General features: G+C 55.4%; 1 protein-coding gene across 3 annotated transcripts in view; it reads left to right on the forward strand.

Moving 5' to 3' along the window:
• Positions 1-19006, forward strand: part of MYO10 (myosin X) — a 252095-nt gene that overhangs the window by 214799 nt on the left and 18290 nt on the right. For all 3 annotated transcript variants that reach the window (XM_077353346.1, XM_077353347.1, XM_077353348.1), the window contains 4 exons: positions 8109-8251; positions 11108-11305; positions 12540-12697; positions 14148-14271. In XM_077353346.1, coding sequence (XP_077209461.1) covers positions 8109-8251; positions 11108-11305; positions 12540-12697; positions 14148-14271 — 623 coding nt within the window. The remainder of the gene's footprint in view (positions 1-8108; positions 8252-11107; positions 11306-12539; positions 12698-14147; positions 14272-19006) is intronic.

Below are 19006 nucleotides of genomic sequence, written 5' to 3' on the forward strand. Positions count from 1 at the left end.
TCTTGTGATTTTGATACAGCCCATAACTGCATTTCAATTTTTTACCGCCACATCACACTGTCTGCTCATGTCTAGCTTACAGTCCACAAGTAACCCAAGATCATGTTCATCTACACTGCTACCCAGAAGTGTGTCTCCCATCCAGTATGGATACTTCTCACTTTTGTGACTCAGATGTAGAACCCTACACTTATTGAATTGCATCTTGTTCTCATTTGCCCACTTTTCCAGCGTGTTCCAATCTCCTTGAACTCTATCTTCTGGGGCATTCGCTACTCCCCCAATTTAGAATCATACAATCATAGAATCATAGAGTTGGAAGGGGCCATACAGGCCATCTAGTCCAACCCCCTGCTCAACGCAGGATCAGCCCTAAGCATCCTAAAGCATCCAAGAAAAGTGTGTATCCAACCTTTGCTTGAAGACTGCCAGTGAGGGGGAGCTCACCACCTCCTTAGGCAGCCTATTCCACTGCTGAACTACTCTGACTGTGAAAAACTTTTTCCTGATATCTAGCCTATATCGTTGTACTTGAAGTTTAAACCCATTACTGCACGTCCTTTCCTCTGCAGCCAATGGGAACAGCATCCTGCCCTCCTCCAAGTGACAACCTTTCAAATACTTAAAGAGGGCTATCATGTCCCCTCTCAACCTCCTTTTCTCCAGGCTGAACATTCCCAAGTCCCTCAACCTATCTTCATAGGGCTTGGTCCCTTGGCCCCAGATCATCCTCGTCGCTCTCCTCTGTACCCTTTCAATTTTATCTACGTCCTTCTTGAAGTGAGGCCTCCAGAACTGCACACAGTACTCCAGGTGTGGTCAGACCAGTGCCGTATACCAGTGGTCCCCAACCTGTGGGCCGCGGCCCGGTGCCGGGCCCCGAAGGTCATGGCGCCGGGCCGCGGCTCCCTCTCCCCGCCCCCCCCTGCAGTATAACACTTCCCAGGCCGCAAGCTTGTAGCCCGGGAAGCTTCTTACTGGGGCAGGGCGGGGAGAGGGAATCGGGGCTGGGCCGCGCCCCGATGCGGGGTGCGGCCCGCGGGCGCGGCCTGTGGGCGCGCCCGATGCGTGGGCGTGGCCGGCGCGGGCCGTGGGCCGCGCCCCAATGCTGCCGTATACAATGGGACTATGACATCTTGTGATTTTGATGTGATGCCCATGTTGATACAGCCCAAAATGGCATTTGCCTTTTTTACCGCTGCATCACACTGCCTGCTCATGTTTAGTTTACAATCCACAAGTACCCCAAGGTCTCGTTCACACACAGTGTTACCTAGAAGCGTATCCCCAATCCAGTAGGCATGCTTTTCATTTTTCTGACCCAGATGCAGAACTTTACACTTATCTTTATTAAATTGCATCTTGTTCTCATTTGCCCATTTTTCCATTGTGTTCAGATCTCGTTGAACTCTGTCTCTATCTTCTGGAGTATTTGCCAGTCCTCCCAATTTGGTGTCATCTGTAAACTTGATGAGTAGTCCCTCCACCACCTCATCTAGATCATTAATAAATATGTTAAAAAGTACCGGGCCGAGCACCGAGCCCTGAGGTACCCCGCTACTCACCTCTCTCCAGTCTGATGAAACACCATTGACAACAACTCTTTGAGTGCGGTTCTCTAACCAATTCCCTATCCACCTAACTATCTGAAAATCCAGATTGCAGTCCTTCAATTTATCCATCAGAACATCATGGGGAACCTTGTCAAAAGCTTTACTAAAATCCAAGTAAATGACATCAACTGAATTTCCACGATCCAGCAAGCCTGTTACTTGGTCAAAAAAGGAAACCAGGTTGGTCTGACAGGACCTTTTGGAGACAAATCCATGCTGACTTCCTTGGATTACCAAATTGTCCTCCAGATGTTTGCAGATTGTTCCCTTTAATATCTGCTCCATTATCTTCCCCACAACAGAGGTCAGACTCACTGGTCTGTAGTTTCCCGGGTGCATTTCATCCGGCCCGGGGATTTGAACTCATCCAGTGCAGCTAAATGCCTCTCGACAACCTCTCTATCCTTGTTAACCTGCCACCCAGACACTACTGCCATCTCTAGATGTGCCTAAACCCTTTGACATGTGGGAAAAAACAGATGTAAAATAGGCGGTAAGCCTTTCTGCTTTCTCTGCATCCTCCGTTAGAGTTTGTCCATCTGCACCCAACAGTGGGCCTATTGCCTCCTTTATTTTACGTTTGCTCCTCACATAACTGAAAAATCTTTTCTTGTTACAATGGGCTTCCCTGGCCAATCTTAGCTCACTCTCAGCTTTGGCCTTTCTGATGATTGATCTACAGTGCCTAGTAACCTGTAGGTACTCTTCTTTAGAGCTCTGTCCTTCCCTCCATTTCCTGAACATTTTTCTTTCTTAGTTCCTCTTGAAGTTCTCTGTTCATCCAAATAGGCTTCTTAGAGCTCCTGCAGTGTTTTCGTCTTTCTGGGATAGTCATTGATTGAGCATGCAATATGTCTTGTTTGAGTAGCGCCCACCCTTCACATGCTCCCTTCCCTTCCAGCATTCTCATCCATGGTATGACACTCATCATGTCTCTGAGTTTATTAAAGTTTGCCCTACGAAAATCCAACATCCGCGTCTGGCTACCAGCTTTCTTGCCCCTCCATCTCAAAAGGAATTCTATGAGGACATGGCCACTTCCCCCTAGGGTCCCCACCTCCTTCACCTCATCCACCAACTCTTGCCTGTTGGTCAGTATTAAGTCCAGTATGGCTGAACCTCTTGAGGGTTCATCTACCATTTGATAAATGAAATTGTCAGCCAGGCAGGTCAGAAACTTGCATGACTGAGGACGCTTCGCAGAGTTTGTTTCCCAGCGCACATCTGGGAAATTGAAGTCACCCATGATGACAAGGTCCTGCCGCTTGGATATTTTCTCAAGCTGCTCACAAAGTGCAGCATCCACATCCTCTCGTTGGTCAGGCGGTCGGTAGCAGACACCAACCACCACACTGTTTGTTTTCCCCTCGCTTATTTTCACCCAGATGCTTTCCACTGCAGATATGCTCTCCTTCACTAGAATTTCCTGACAGGTAAGCCCTTTCCTCACATACAGTGCCACTGCTCCACCTCTTCGATCTATTCTGTTTTTTCTGAACAGTTCATATCCATCCACCATTACATTCCAGTCATGAGAATCATTCCACCAAGTTTCCGTGATGCCTACTAGATCATACCTTTCCATCAGCATGAGAAGTTCCAGCTCTTCCTTGTTATTGCCCATGCTTCAGCCATTAGTATAAAGACATCTGAATCCTTTTACTTTTGGTTTTCTATGAGCTGGCCTTGCCGGTTGGGCTGCCCCCAATCGGTCTCCTTCCTTACACTCCCTATGTTGATCGTCTCCTTCCCCTTGTGGCTTTAGTTTAATGCTTTCCTAATGAATCTCCCCAGGTTCCTGCTAAACACATTCTTCCCCAGCTTCGATAAGTGCAGTCCATCAGGTGCTAGTAGGCCTTCCTCAAGAAAGCCTATCCCATGGTCCCAGCAACCAAATCTTTCCTGCCGGCACCAACTACGCAGCCAGTGATTCACCTCCATTATCTTCCTCTCCCGACGCATTCCTCTTCCCTTGACAGGCAAAATTGAAGAGAATACCACTTGTGCCCCCATTTACTTGAGCTTCCTCCCTAGATCTTGATAGTCTGTTTTAATAGGAGCGATGGTATTCACTGACATGTCATTCGTTCCCATGTGGACCATCACAAATGGGTAGCGATCCGTAGATTTTAGGAGTTTGGGTAGCCGTTCTGAAACGTCTTTAATTTTCGACCCTGGCAAGCAACATACCTCTCAGGTTAGGGGGTCAGGCCCAGCCACATGACAATCCATTCCTCTTAGTAGGGAGTCTCCAATTACTAGTACTCTCCTTTTTTATATATATCTCAACACCATTTCCTTCTATCCCCGTGGCCTCTTCACTTTGCCTTAGACTTTGTTTCGGGACCTCTTCCCTTGTTGACCCTTGCACCTCCTCTGCACTGGCCTGAAATCTATTCTGGAGCTCCAAAGCCCCCCAAGAACTGTCTCACTCTACGCCCTTGAGTCTTTTTCCTAACTGTCTGCAGAGGCTCCGTAATCAATCCCCTTATCCTCTTCAGGACTGGTTGTATCCTCTTTATTCTGAGTTGCACAGCTCCTGTCTATGAACTCCTCCCCTTTCTTAATTTTGGTCTGAGTAATAATCCTCTCTTCTAAGCCCCTAATCCTTTCCTCCAAAAGTCTTATCAGCTTACACTTGGGGCAGATGTAGTCCATCTTGTCTTCAGGGAGGAAGGCAATCATGTCACACTCACTGTAGATGATGGGATGCATGTCCTGGACGTCCATTGTAACTTCTAGGCAGTGCAACTACTAGGAAAATATAATCTACTGGTTCTAATTGCTAGGCCAAGAACCCCAGGCCAAGAGCCCTTTGTCTCTCGCGCCTCTGGCGAGGAGCAGCCCTTTTTAATCCTCCCAGCAATCACCCAGCAGTCACCTCACTCAGTACCACAATAGCCTCACCTGGTCAGCAGGAGCAGCTCTCCCCAGCAGCTCTCTCCACGTGTTCCCAGTTGTCTGATGTAGTCTGCAAATTTAATGAGGAGTCCCTCTAACCCCTCATCCAGATCATCGATAAAAATATTGAAAAGTACCAGACTTAGTACTGAGCCCTGTGGCACCTCACTGGTCACCTCCCTCCACTCAGATGAAATACCACTGGCAACCACTCTTTGGGTGCAGTTTTCTAGCCTATCCACCCAACCATCTGAAAATCCAGTCAGCAGTCCCTCAGTTTATCCATCAGAACATCATGGAGAACCTTGTCATAAGCCTTACTGAAATCCAGATAAACTTAGTTCCCACGATCTAATAAGCCCGCCACTCAGTCAAAGAAGGAAACCATAGTGGAATGCCAGGTCGATTCAGTCCCTGCCATCTCCACTGAATGCGATTTCCACTTTGATATGGTCCGATTTAAATTTTTCCTCTGAAACAAGCATGACTGATCCAGAGTGACCCTAATTTTTCCCTGCAATCTCCTAGAGTGGATATTTATTTATTTGATTGTTTGTTTGTTTGTTTATTTATTTATTGAGGGATATAACCCTCAATATATGAAAAATTGGCATGAGAAAGCATGCAGCTCCGAACCTGCTGCTGTGCCTCCATGATAAAGAAGCCCTGATTGGCTGAGGCTTGAGTTCAAAGGCTTCCTCGTTCCCAGGCTGCAGGGGAAGCCCTGACTTCTCTTGGTAGAGATTTGCCACTTGTTTTTTTTTCTCCCTCCTCTGATGTCTCCCATCCTCTTCCCCCTCCCCCCCCCCATTCAAGAAAAGAAAGAAAGAGGCTCCTGCTGTGCTTGGCTTCCCCTCCCCCTAATCACATGCAGAACACTTTTCTGTTTCAATGGGGGGGAGGGGGATAGAGGGAGACTCGGGTTCAAATCGATCTGAATTCGGCAGGATCCACAATAGAATAAACAAAGTAGTGCAGAATCAGCCCAGGTGGGTCTGGTAGGACCTGTTGTAGACAAATCCATGCTGACTTCCCCAGATCAACATATTCAGAGGTTTGTAGATCACCAGCTTTAAAATCTGCTCCATTATCTTCCCTGCTGTTGAGGTCAGACTCACTGGCCTGTAGTTTTCCAGGTCATCTCTCCTCCCTTTTTTGAAGATTGGGGTAACATTTGCTATCCTCCAGTCTTCGGACACCTCTCCAGTCCTCCAAGATGTCCTAAAGATGATGGACAAGGGTTCCCCAAGCTCTCCAGAAAGTTATTTGATCGCTCTAAGGGGCACACCATCCGGCCCAGGGGATTTGAACTCATCCAGTTCAATCAGGTATCTCTTGATAACCACTCTGTCCATGTCAGCCTGCCAACCAGACACTATGCCTTGCCTACTACCATCCCTAGATGTGTTCATATTCTAAGGAAGGAGAAGGCGAAGGAGAAGAAGAGTTGGTTCTTATATGCCGGTTTTCCCTACCCGAAGGAGGCTCAAAGCGGCTTACAGTTGCCTTCCCATTCCTCTCCCCACAACAGACACCCTGTGGGGTGGGTGAGGCTGAGAGAGCCCTGATATCACTGCTTGGTCAGAACAGTTTTATTAGTGCCGTGACGAGCCCAAGGTCACCCAGCTGGCTGCATGTGGGGGAGCGCAGAATCAAACCCGGCTCGCCATATTAGAAGTCCGCACTCCTAACCACTACACCAAACTGGGAGCCTTTCTGCTTTCTCTCTGTCCTCTGTATCTCCATTGTCACCCTACAGAAGGTCTCTTGCCTCGTTTACCTTGTGTTTACTCCTCACATATCTGAAAAAGCTTTTCTTGTTATAGTTGGCTTCCCTGGCCAGTCTCATTGCACTGTCAGCTTTGGACTCTCTGCTGGCTGACCTACAGACCTGCAGATACTCTTCTTTAGAGGTCTGTTCTTTCTTCCATTTCATGAACACGTCCTTTTTCGTCCTTAATAGGCTTCTTCGATCCCTTACCATGTTCTTGTCTTGCTGGAATAATCACAGCTTGAGCTTGCAATAGCTCTTGTTTGAGGAGAGCCCACCCGTCACTTGCTCCTTTCTCTTCCAGCATTCTGGTCCAAGGACTGGCTCTCATCATGTCTCTGAGTTTATTAAAGCCTGCCCTATGAAAGTCTAACAGACAGGCCTGACGACAAGCTTTCTTGGCCAACCCTCTTATAAAAAATTCTAGGAGGACATGGTCACCCCCCTCAGGGTCCCCACCTCCTTCACCCCATCCACCAGTTCTTGCCTGATGGTCAGTACTAAGTTGAGTATGGCCAGGCCTCTCATAGGTTCTTCCACCATTTGATAAATGTAAGTGTCAGCCAGGCAGGTCAGAAAGTTGCCTGACTCAGGTTACCTAGCAGAGTTTGTTTCTCACCACACAGCAGGGCAATTGGAGTCAGCCATAATTACAAGGTCCTGCTGCCCAGATAGTCTATCAAGCTGCTTGAAGAGGGCAGTGTCCACATCTTCACCCTGGTTAGGAGGTCTGTAGGAGACAGCAATCACGACACTCTTTGTTTTTCCCTGCCTTATCTGGGTGATACTTTCCAACAAAGTGTCCCTCTCCTCCTCTAGTATCTCTTGACAGGAAAGCCCTCTCCTGACATACAGCGCCACTCCACCTCCTCTTTGACCATTTCTGTTTCTCTTGAACAACTCATATCCATCCACTACTGCGTTCCAGTCATGGGAATCATTCCACCAAGTTTCTGTAATGCCTGCTAAACCATCTCTCTCTTTCTGCATGAGAAGCTCATGTTTTGCACCCCTGACGCCTCTTACCCTTGGCTCTCTTTGACCCATCCTTCCCAGGTGGGCCCTTGGTATTTTCTCTCCTACGTCCCCCTTGTGACTTTAAAGCTCTCCTGATGAATCTGCCCAGGTTCCTGCCAAACATCTTCTTCCCCAACTTGGATAAGTGAAGTCCATCCTGTGCTAGCAGGCCTTCTTCTAGAAAACCTGTCCTGTGGTTCCAGAATCCAAATCCCACCTTCCAGCACCACCAGCACCTCTATTATCTTCAGCTCCTGACTCCCTCCTCTTTCCCTGGCAGAGGAAACCACTTGTCCCCCCGTCCATTTCAGCTGCCTCCCAAGATCTCCATAGTCAGCCTGAATCTTCAGATTTGTTCTCTCAGGAGGTTAAGCTCCTCTTCTCTGCAGACAGGGGAACAAGCAGAAACTTGCTCAACTGCAGTTCCAAAACCACCTGGCTCACCTTGTGGAAGCGTTGCTCCATAGCAAGGAATTTGAGGATCTTAAAAATTAAATATGGGTTTGTTCACATGGATGTAAACTGATGTCTCTTCCCTTGACAACCGCCTTCTCAGTCTGGTATTCATGGATCTGCGTTCCAAGTAACGGTGGTGTGGAATTGGGCCAGGGGGCAGGGGGGCAAAAGTTAAACGAAACACGAGTCCTCCGTTCAGATAAAAGGGGGGTGGGTGTCACTTGGGATCCTCTGTGTGTGCAGGGCAAACGGGGGACAGGAAGTGGAGTCAGTGGTTCACCTTGTTTGGGTCCCAAACAGCACCCATGTTTCCCAAACAGGCTTTTCCTCTTTCCCCCCTTCCCATCTAGACCCAATTCCTTTGTGATCATCACTGCTAACCGGGTGCTTCACTGCAACGCGGACACTCCCGAGGAGATGCACCACTGGATCACCCTGCTGCAGAGATCCAAGGGCGATACCCGAGTCGAAGGACAAGAGTTTGTAGTGAGAGGTGAGAATGCCTTGCACAAGACATTCCTCCAGCAGAAGGCAGCATTCCTGAACCATTCCAGCTTCTAAAAAGTTAATTGCTAATTATAGACAGAGGACAAGTATTGACGCCTTTCACAACTTGCAAATCTCATTCTAGCTGTACTTGTCCAGAAACCAGCCCCATGGGCCAGGAGTTCCCATCAGCGTTCCCTCTCCGTGGCGCGCAGGAGCAGACAAGGGGAGCCTCACAGGCTCCTGCCCTGCCCAGTTGAAGATTGCAGCTGTTCTGGTCGGAGGATGTGAAGCGGTCCCTCTTGGGGGGGGGGAGGGAACCTTGGTGCCAGTTTGCAGCTGCAACACATACCTAAGAAAAAGACAAGTCTTGCTAGTTCCTTCAGGACTTCATGATGAAGAGAAGCTCTTTCCTGCTCCAGTGGGATTGGGTCCCCATCCCACGACAGCGTGGATCTGCCACTGCTTCTCACCCACCTGTTTCCTGTGGCTCTGGTGAGTGATCAGAGACAGCCACAAGCACGGAGGAGAGGAAAAGAGCTTGGGGGTAGGGCGAGGGGGAAGCCCTACAGCAGACAGGGAGAGAGATCACCATCTGGACCAGCCGCATCTCAGGGTGGATCTGTGTGTGTGTGTGTGTGTGTGTGTGTGTGTGTTTGAAGTCTGAGTAGCCCCTAATTCTGGATCATGCAAAGGAAGGGAGGAACAGTGGCGAGAGAAAAGGGGTGTGTTTCTAGGACCGATGTTTAATCTGCCTGGCGGTAAAAAGGGGCGTGTTTTTTCTATACGGATATTGTACTTCTGCATGTGCAGCTTAAGAAGTGGCCCTGGAAGAAGATCCAATTGAATCAAACCGCATCAGGTTGTTTTGGCATATTTTTTGGCACAGAATGTGTTGCTCAAAGCATTTTTGTGCATTTTCTACTGTGATTTTAATGTTGTGAATGGACCTTGTGTAGCGTTGTGCAATAAAACACATCTTTAACAGCTGCTCTCTCCTGGGCGAAGCCGGTTCAGCCTCTGCCTCCGGTCCCTGGACCCATCAGCCCAGCCCAGCCCAGCCCCAACCCAAGCAAACCTGGTGAGGAGCACTCTGGCGCTCTCTCCGCCGGTCTGCCCCTGGCCGCCACTGGGAAAGGAGGTCAGTGGGGCTGCTCCTCGCTGGGAACGGGGTGAGGGGGAGAAGAGCTGGAGTCCCCCCCCCCCCACCGCTGCCCCCTGCCACCCCAAAAATGCCTTTTCGGGGTGGCAGGGGAAGGCGAGCAGTCCCCACCACCACTTCCCACCACCCTTTCCGAAAACATCCACGGAGGCCTCCGCGAGCCTTTCTGTGGTGGCGGGGAGAGGGGAAATGCCCACGGGGCCTGCAGGGGCCTCAGTAAACCTTTCCTGGGTGGCAGGGGGAGCCACGGAGTCCCTGCTGTCCCGAAAACACCCACCAAGTCCCACAAAGGCCTCAGCGAGCCTTTTCGGGGCAGTAGGGAGAGCCACAAGGTCCCCGCCGGCGCCTCCCGCCCCCCCCCCCCGAAAAGCCTTGCCGTGTCCTACACAGGCCCCAGAGGCCACTTTCAGGGGGGCAGCAGGGAGTGGCCGCGGTTACTCCACGCCTCCCCCCACCTTGAAAAGTCTCGCTATGGTCTTGGCAGGCCTTGGTGGGTATTTTTGTGGGGTTGGCTTCCCCCACCACCAGCCCCATCCACCCCATGGCTCCCCCCAGCACCCCAAAAAACACCCACAGAGGCCTGCAGAGCCTTCAAGCAAGCCTTTGCAGGGCAAAGGGGCAAGGCACAGAGTCTGCGCCGCTGCCCCGAAAAGGCTAAGGTGGTCTGCGGGGCTGCCGGGGGGGGGGGGGCACGGGAGTTCCCGCCAGCACTCTCGCCTGCCCCAAAAAGCCTTCTCTCTCCCCACCCCCTGGCCTGGCCGGGGGAGGGTGGCCTTTTAGCTAATTTAATATCCTTAACACTATTTCGCTCCCTTCTATATTTGGAAACAGCCTCCTGGGAGGGGACTGTCCAGGGCTTTGTCCGTCCAGGTCCACCCTGATTGGCCCTCCAGCTCCCCCCCCCTCCTTGCCTGCTAGAAGCCTTGGGTCTGCAGCCTCCATTGTCGCCCACGAGGAGACAGGCAGCACCAGGGCTTTGCGGCTCACGGGTTCGCTCCTGCAGGGAGGGAGGGGGGAGTTTGAGCCTCCCTGCGGGCTGCAAAGCCCTGTCGCCACTGGCGGGGGGGGGTGGCTTTAGCCTGCTTTGCGGGCCAAAGGGAGCCGCAGCCACCCTCTCACACCCTCTTGCCTGCCACCCCTTTCAAAGCCCATTTTTAAAATGGGCTTTGATACGAGTATTTTTATAAAAATGAATTTTAGATTTATCAACCTTTTTGGTTCCTATATAAGTTCAAGTCCTGTGTAGAAACTAGCAACATTTTCAGCGCATGAGTTTTCAACAGTCAAAACTCCCTTCAACAGTTTCAAGCAGGAATGGAGTTCCCTGATTCCTTCTAAGGCCGAAGGGGCATGGCACAGAAAGAGTCAAAGGGGCAGAAGTACAGTGCAGAATCAGCGTGACTGGGGCAGAGGAGAAATGCAGAAAGGCACCCTCTGAATCCAGCCTGTCCTGGAGGGAATTCACCTACCAACCCACAGTGGTGTTCAGCAGTTCCCTGGGTAGGCTCATGTGTCTTGTATTGACTTCCCCTGTGTTGATTGATTAGGGTTTTTTCCCAGTCCCAGAAAACTGACAGATCTTGCTCCATTGATTATGCTGCTGCTGCTGCTGCTGTAGATAGCAGTTGCTGACTTAAGGGGAAGCCCTAAGCATCACCAGCTGAGTTCTTTGGCCGTGCCTTTCCCTCCCCTCCCTCCCAGGATGGCTGCACAAGGAGGTGAAGAACAGTCCCAAGGGCTCTTCGTCATTGAAGCTGAAGAAGCGGTGGTTTGTCCTGACGCACAATTCTTTGGATTATTACAAGAGCTCGGAGAAAAATGCCCTCAAATTGGGTACTCTGGTCTTAAACAGCCTCTGCTCTGTTGTGCCCCCGGACGAGAAGACCTTCCAAGAGACAGGTAACTGACTTCTCAGGTGCTTTTGTCCCTCCTGACAGAGTCCACCCACAAGGCTCCCACTCATGGCATTAGTAATCTTTAACCCGCTCCTAGCGGAGCCGATTAAACAATTCGGTAAGGGTCCCAAGGGTGGGCCCTGTCCGTGATGAGGAAGGGTGCCGGTAGGCCCCTTCCCCCGGACTGACAATCGGAGGGCCCAATCGGCAGGTGCAAAGTGCCTGCTGAGTGGGCCCTCCGATTGTCAGTCCGGCGGCAAGGGGCCAATTGTGAGCCGCGCACAGCGGTCCCTTCCTGCCGGACTGACTCCCGATCCGCCCCCTTCCAGCTTGCCTGCATGCGGCCGGCTGGTGCCATTTCCTCTGTTGCATCTCGTCCGGGCAGTCGCTGCCTCGCAGAACGCCCAGGAAGGGCCAGCCGCCGCAGCCCTGCCGCCGCCTCCACCTCTGCGACACCCGGCCCCGGCCCACATGCCCGGGAGTGGCCCGCGCCGCCGCAGCTGCGGTGCCGTCCCCTGTGGCGTGCGCACACGGCCTGCCCGGCCTCAGACCCGCCGCACACCCTTGCGGCGCCGTGGCCAGCGCTGTGGCCAGAGCCGCTGCCGCTCGCCTCGCTGGCAATGCACTCAGCCACGGACCCAGACCCTAGACTGCGGCCTCGCCTCCTGCTCCGAGGAACAGGTAGGCCACGCCGCGGGACGGGCGGGCCCAGGCCGAGCCGCCCCTGCCCCTGCCCCTGCCCCTGCCCCTGCCCCTGCCCCTGCCCCTGCCCCTGCCCCTGCCCCAGCACGACCCGCCAGACTCGCTAGCGCTGCTGCATTCAGACTGCAGCGGGCTTATTTACTAGTCTTTAAAATACTTCTGGAATTCCATAACCGAAGGAAACCCATTTCCGGTTCTCCTGGGATCAAAAGACAAGACATGAATTATGCGTTCTTAACACCCTGTTGTTTATATAAATCAACGAGATCTCCTTAGAGGATCACTAAACTAGTTTGCAGAGAACACTGGTCTTTTCGTTATTCTGATCTGCCCTGTCGGAAGATGAGAGAGGCGGTAGCCGGGTCCCGCCAACGCCCCAGAGACGAAGCATCATTTCTGTGGGAGGCCACAGCTCCCCCCCCCCCCGGAGCCCGTCAGACGTCTCCAATGCCGTCAGCGAGCTCAGCTTGCCAGCCTCTGCCTGTCACTTGGCCATGTCAGTCCCCACTCACAAGGGATGCTCTGGTCTGCCGCAGGGTACTGGAACGTGACTGTCTACGGACGCAAGCACTGTTACCGCCTTTATGCCAAGCTGCTCAACGAAGCCACTCGCTGGTCCAGCGCCATCCAGACCGTGACGGATGCAAAAGCCCCCATTGACACACCAACTCAGCAGCTTATCCAGGACATCAAGGTAAGGCGGCCTTCGTGGAAGAGGTCCGCCAGGGGAGGCAGCCTGCCTTATGCTTTCCCTCCAGGAAGGGACGTGTTCAACCCTCTCAGGCAAGCTGCTCTGTCTGAGGCCTGGTTCCGGCAGCTGGAGCAGGGGGGTTATCTCTTCCCCAATTGTCCCTCAGGGTTGCACCCTGCAAACCCAGACTTGGGCTCATTGGGGAAGGGAGTGTTATCTCCAGGGTAAGATCCAAAGATCCCTCTCGAAAACATAGCTTGAAGCTTGGAATTAACACCAGTTAATACCTGCCTGCAATCTGGCCCCCAGTCCACCGCCCCCGACCCTTCTAAGACAGCTGGCTGGAAGGTGAGGGGATCCTGTGCTCCTCAGAGGGAAACCCCCAGAATGAGTGACGGAGGGGCTCCAGGGGCAGGAGAGTGATGACTGCTGCAAAGTGCCCCTTGGGGAGAGACAGAGGAGGAGGAAAGGAGAAGCAGCTGTGATTAACATGGTACTTCAGGAGAACACACACTTGTTCCTAAAATACCATGCTAATCACTCAGCCCAGCTGCTTCTCCTTTCCTCCTCCTCTGTCTCTCCCCAAGGGGCACTTTGCAAAACTGTTTTGTTAGCCTGCGCAGTTGCGTTTGATGAATATGACTAGTCTCAAAGCCCGTTTGAATGCGCCGGCAAGCCCGTGACCCAGCCGAACCTGCACGGCCTCCGAGCCCGTGCCGCCCACCCAGCAGGCAGCAGCAGGCAGCAGCAGGCAGCAGCAGCCCATGGTGGCCGGGTCCGGCGCGGGGGAAGGGTGTGAGCCGTGGAAGTGCCCTCCTCCCTCTCCGGCTCACGTGGGGCTCACGGAGGCGAGCACTCTCGGTCAGGGTCCGGATTGGGCTGCTGGAGCGGCAGTTCCTGTCCCGGCCAGTGCCGCCCAGATGGCCCTTGCTCAAATCTGAAGAGGATATTCACGATCGAAACGCCAGCCACCCCCGCAACGGTGTCTCCTCCTCCCCTACCTGTGCCATCCTCTCCCTCGCTGGGCTAGACCCCTCCCAGCCTGCCTCGTTCTCCTCCGTTCTTTTAATCAGCTTGGCTGGCCTGAGGCCACCCAGCAAGTTTCCTTGGCAGAGCTGGTGTTCTGAGCTGGTCTGCTGGACCCTCTTCCGACCCTCTTCCCATGACGCCCCCCGGGCTCTTCAGACTCCCTGCAAGCCCCGGCCTCTGGAGGAGACCGTCTTTGGACAGGAGAAGAAAAGAATTCACGACTCCTTTGTGACTTAAGTTGGCAACATGTGAGGATTCCCTTTGGAGTATCGTAGAGCAGATTCGAACATACGGTTGCATTTCCGGCTGGCTTCTTTCCCTTTTCCCTCCGTTCTGAGTTTTCAGTGACTTGCTTTACTGCTGTGCTTTCCCAAGGATCCCTTCATGTGTCATTTCTCACTCTGCTTTCTTCATATTTACGCAGGAGAACTGCCTGAACTCTGAAGTCATTGAACAGATCTATAGGAGGAACCCAATCCTCCGCTACACCCAGCACCCGCTGCTCTCCCCACTGCTGCCCCTGCCGTACGGGGACATCAGTCTGAGTGGTGAGCCCTCCACCTGGGGAAGCCGATCCATCCCCGGGCCCCCCGCCCCCCGGCAGGCACTTCGCGTTCCCCAAGGAGGGGCTTCTGCCACCGGCTCAGGCCTGGGCCCAAGGGAGCCCCTGCTGTAGGGCATTGCACCTTCGAGGATGGGGTAGTCCAACCAACTGAGTACGAATCTACTCGACAACCAGCTGCTGGGGGACACTTTGCTATGGACGGAGGGAAGGGGCCATTTAAAAAAATGGTGGGAGAATCAGATTCTCTCCCATAATATGCATGTGAAACCTCTTACGCTTTCTGGGCAAGGGAGGACACGGTGGCCAGCCTGCACCTCCAGGCTCCCTACGCCCTGCCCAAAAGGGGGGGTCTGTGGATGCAACACAGGTGTGTGTGTGTGGGGGGGGGGATAATATGCAAGATGGCAAAAGCACCCAGTAGAGAAGAAGATGCCTAACCACCAGAAATGACAGAAATGCCTGTGGCTGCCCCCTGCCCCCTGTCCATCCCTACCTGGTGCACAGTCCACACACAAACACACACACACACACACACGGCCATCAGCAGGGGATGGGGGGCAGGGTTGCCAGAACCAGGCTGGGAAACCCCTGGAGAAAATGGATGCTAAGGGAGGGGGAGGACTGTGTCATGTACCTGGGGTGGCCAGGCGCCAAGTGGGCCCTGAAAACGCTAGAGGGTGTCACCCCAAGGGTCAGATAAGACCCGGTGCTTGCCCAGGGGATACCTATCTTTAATCATTATTGGTCGCAGAAGAGAAGAAGAAGAAGAGTTGGTTCTTATATGCCGCTTATCTCTACCCAAAGGAGTCTCAGTGCGGCTTATAATCACCATCCCTTCCTCTCCCCACAACAGACACCCTGTGGGGTGGGTGAGGCTGAGAGAGCCCTGATATCACTGCCCGGTCAGAACAGTTTTATCAGTGCCGTGGCGAGCCCAAGGTCACCCAGCTGGCTGCATGTGGGGGAGTGCAGAATCGAACCCGGCATGCCAGATTACAAGTCCGCACTCCTAACCACTACACCAAACTGGCTCTCATGATAACTCCCCAAAATGGCCAGTGACAGGCCTTTAGGGGGTAGGAAAGGGAGGGCAAATTCTGCACAACTGCACCCCATCTGGGGTTTCTGAAGAATGGCCTGAAGGATGTTTGAGGGGTTCTCAGTGGTAAAAAGTCAAGAAAGCCTGCCCTAGGTTATTGTATCCCACTGAGGGTCAGGGATGCCAGCCTCCAGGTGGGGCCTGGGGATCCCCCGGAGTGACAGCTCCTCTCCAGACTGCAGAGATCAGTTCCCCGGAGAAAGGGGAGGCGGGGGGCTGGGGGGGGGGAGAGATACTCTGTAGCATTGGATTGCAAAAGAAGGGAAGGGGGTTTCCGCAGATGTCTGCCTGAATGCTGAGGGTTGAACCCATATGTCGGAACCCCACCTGCCCCCCAGGTTGTGGGGGACCAGAGCAAACAGGGGTTTAGCCGTCTGCTGCCCCCTTCTGTTTGCCAAGGTCGGCTCACCTCCCTCTGCGACACTGCCCAGAGCTGAAGGCGGCAAGAGACACACACGCAAGTAGCCATGCTCCGGCTTTCCCCGCCACCATGGCCAGGCCAGCAGGCCAATAGCTGATGCCCACCTGCTCCAACGGCAGCTCTGCTATGCCCCGCCCTGCCAAGGGAAAGGGGTCTCACCTCACCCGCCCCCCTAATACTGCAAGAGGAGGGGGCCAGCAAGGAGAGAGCCCCACCAATAGGGAGACCCAGAGACCATGCCAGTCCCCCCACCAAGGAGAGCTGGAGCACACAAGAGCCCCGCCCCTTCCATAGCAGCCAATCAGTTCCTTTGAAGAACCCACAATGGGGGACAGAAGCCGAGGCCTTCCTAAGGACACCAGAAGAGCCCTGCTGGGTCAGGCCAGGGAGGGTCCCTCCAGTCCAGCCTCCCGTCTCACCCAGGGGCCAGCCAGTTCCTCCGCAGGGCCAGCCACAGGGCAGAGAGGCCGAGGCCTTCCCCTGAGAAGACCCTCAGAAGAGCCCTGCTGGGTCAGGCCAGGGAGGGTCCCTCCAGTCCAGCCTCCCGTCTCACCCAGGGGCCAGCCAGTTCCTCTGCAGGGCCAGCCACAGGGCAGAGAGGCCGAGGCCTTCCCCTGAGAAGACCCTCAGAAGAGCCCTGCTGGGTCAGGCCAGGGAGGGTCCCTCCAGTCCAGCCTCCCGTCTCACCCAGGGGCCAGCCAATTCCTCTGCAGGACCAGCCACAGGGCAGAGAGGCCGAGGCCTTCCCCTGAGAAGACCCTCAGAAGAGCCCTGCTGGGTCAGGCCAGGGAGGGTCCCTCCAGTCCAGCCTCCCGTCTCACCCAGGGGCCAGCCAGTTCCTCTGCAGGGCCAGCCACAGGGCAGAGGGGCCAAGGCCTTCCCCTGGGAAGACCCTCAGAAGAGCCCTGCTGGGTCAGGCCAGGGGGGGTCCCTCCAGTCCAGCCTGCCGTCTCACCCAGGGGCCAGCCAGTTCCCCTGCAGGGCCAGCCACAGGGCAGAGGGGCCGAGGCCTTCCCCTGGGAAGACCCTCAGAAGAGCCCTGCTGGGTCAGGCCAGGGGGGGTCCCTCCAGTCCAGCCTCCCGTCTCACCCAGGGGCCAGCCAATTCCTCTGCAGGGCCAGCCACAGGGCAGAGAGGCCGAGGCCTTCCCCTGGGAAGACCCTCAGAAGAGCCCTGCTGGGTCAGGCCAGGGGGGGTCCCTCCAGTCCAGCCTGCCGTCTCACCCAGGGGCCAGCCAGTTCCCCTGCAGGGCCAGCCACAGGGCAGAGGGGCCGAGGCCTTCCCCTGGGAAGACCCTCAGAAGAGCCCTGCTGGGTCAGGCCAGGGGGGGTCCCTCCAGTCCAGCCTCCCGTCTCACCCAGGGGCCAGCCAGTTCCTCTGCAGGGCCAGCCACAGGGCAGAGAGGCCGAGGCCTTCCCCTGAGAAGACCCTCAGGAGAGCCCTGCTTGGTCAGGCCAGGGAGGGTCCCTCCAGTCCAGCCTCCCATCTCAATCAGGGGCCAGCCAGTTCCTCTGCATGGCCAGCCACAGGGCAGGGAGGCCGAGGCCTTCCCCTGAGAAGACCCTCAGAAGAGCCCTGCTGGGTCAGGCCAGGGAGGGTCCCTCCAGTCCAGCCTCCCCTCTCCCCCAGGGGACAGCCAGTTCCTCTGCTGGGCCAGCCACAGGGCAGAGAGACCAAGGCCTTCATAAGAGTATCAGAAGAGCCCTGCTGGGTCAGGCCAGGGAGGGTCCCTCCAGTCCAGCCTCCCGTCTCACCCATTACCAGCCAGTTCCTCTGCAGGGCCAGCCACAGGGCAGAGAGGCCGAGGCCTTCCCCTGAGAAGACCCTCAGGAGAGCCCTGCTGGGTCAGGCCAGGGAGGGTCCCTCCACTCCAGCCTCCCATCTCACCCAGGGGACAGCCAGTTCCTCTGCTGGGCCAGCCACAGGGCAGAGAGGCCAAGGCCTTCATAAGAGTATCAGAAGAGCCCTGCTGGGTCAGGCCAGGGAGGGTCCCTCCAGTCCAGCCTCCCGTCTCACCCAGGGGCCAGCCAGTTCCTCTGCAGGGCCAGCCACAGGGCAGAGAGGCCGAGGCCTTCCCCTGAGAAGACCCTCAGAAGAGCCCTGCTGGGTCAGGCCAGGGAGGGTCCCTCCAGTCCAGCCTCCCGTCTCACCCAGGGGCCAGCCAGTTCCCCTGCAGGGCCAGCCACAGGGCAGAGGGCCCGAGGCCTCCCCTGAGAAGACCCTCAGAAGAGCCCTGCTGGGTCAGGCCAGGGAGGGTCCCTCCAGTCCAGCCTCCCGTCTCACCCAGGGGCCAGCCAGTTCCTCTGCAGGGCCAGCCACAGGGCAGAGAGGCCGAGGCCTTCCCCTGAGAAGACCCTCAGAAGAGCCCTGCTGGGTCAGGCCAGGGAGGGCCCCTCCAGTCCAGCCTCCCGTCTCACCCAGGGGCCAGCCAGTTCCTCTGCAGGGCCAGCCACAGGGCAGGGAGGCCGAGGCCTTCCCTTGAGAAGACCCTCAGAAGAGCCCTGCTGGGTCAGGCCAGGGAGGGCCCCTCCAGTCCAGGCCCCCCTCTCCCCCAGGGGACAGCCAGTTCCTCTGCTGGGCCAGCCACAGGGCAGAGAGGCCGAGGCCTTCATAAGAGTATCAGAAGAGCCCTGCTGGGTAGGCCAGGGAGGGTCCCTCCAGTCCAGCCTCCCGTCTCACCCAGGGGCCAGCCAGTTCCTCTGCAGGGCCAGCCACAGGGCAGAGAGGCCGAGGCCTTCCCCTGAGAAGACCCTCAGAAGAGCCCTGCTGGGTCAGGCCAGGGAGGGTCCCTCCAGTCCAGCCTCCCGTCTCACCCAGGGGCCAGCCAGTTCCTCTGCAGGGCCAGCCACAGGGCAGGGAGGCCGAGGCCTTCCCCTGAGAAGACCCTCAGAAGAGCCCTGCTGGGTCAGGCCAGGGAGGGCCCCTCCAGTCCAGGCCCCCCTCTCCCCCAGGGGACAGCCAGTTCCTCTGCTGGGCCAGCCACAGGGCAGAGAGGCCGAGGCCTTCATAAGAGTATCAGAAGAGCCCTGCTGGGTAGGCCAGGGAGGGTCCCTCCAGTCCAGCCTCCCGTCTCCCCCAGGGGCCAGCCAGTTCCTCTGCAGGGCCAGCCACAGGGCAGAGAGGCCGAGGCCTTCCCTTGAGAAGACCCTCAGAAGAGCCCTGCTGGGTGAGGCCAGGGAGGGTCCCTCCAGTCCAGCC

The sequence above is a fragment of the Paroedura picta genome, chromosome 9 (assembly GCF_049243985.1).
Source record: "Paroedura picta isolate Pp20150507F chromosome 9, Ppicta_v3.0, whole genome shotgun sequence".
Classification (NCBI taxonomy): domain Eukaryota; kingdom Metazoa; phylum Chordata; class Lepidosauria; order Squamata; family Gekkonidae; genus Paroedura; species Paroedura picta.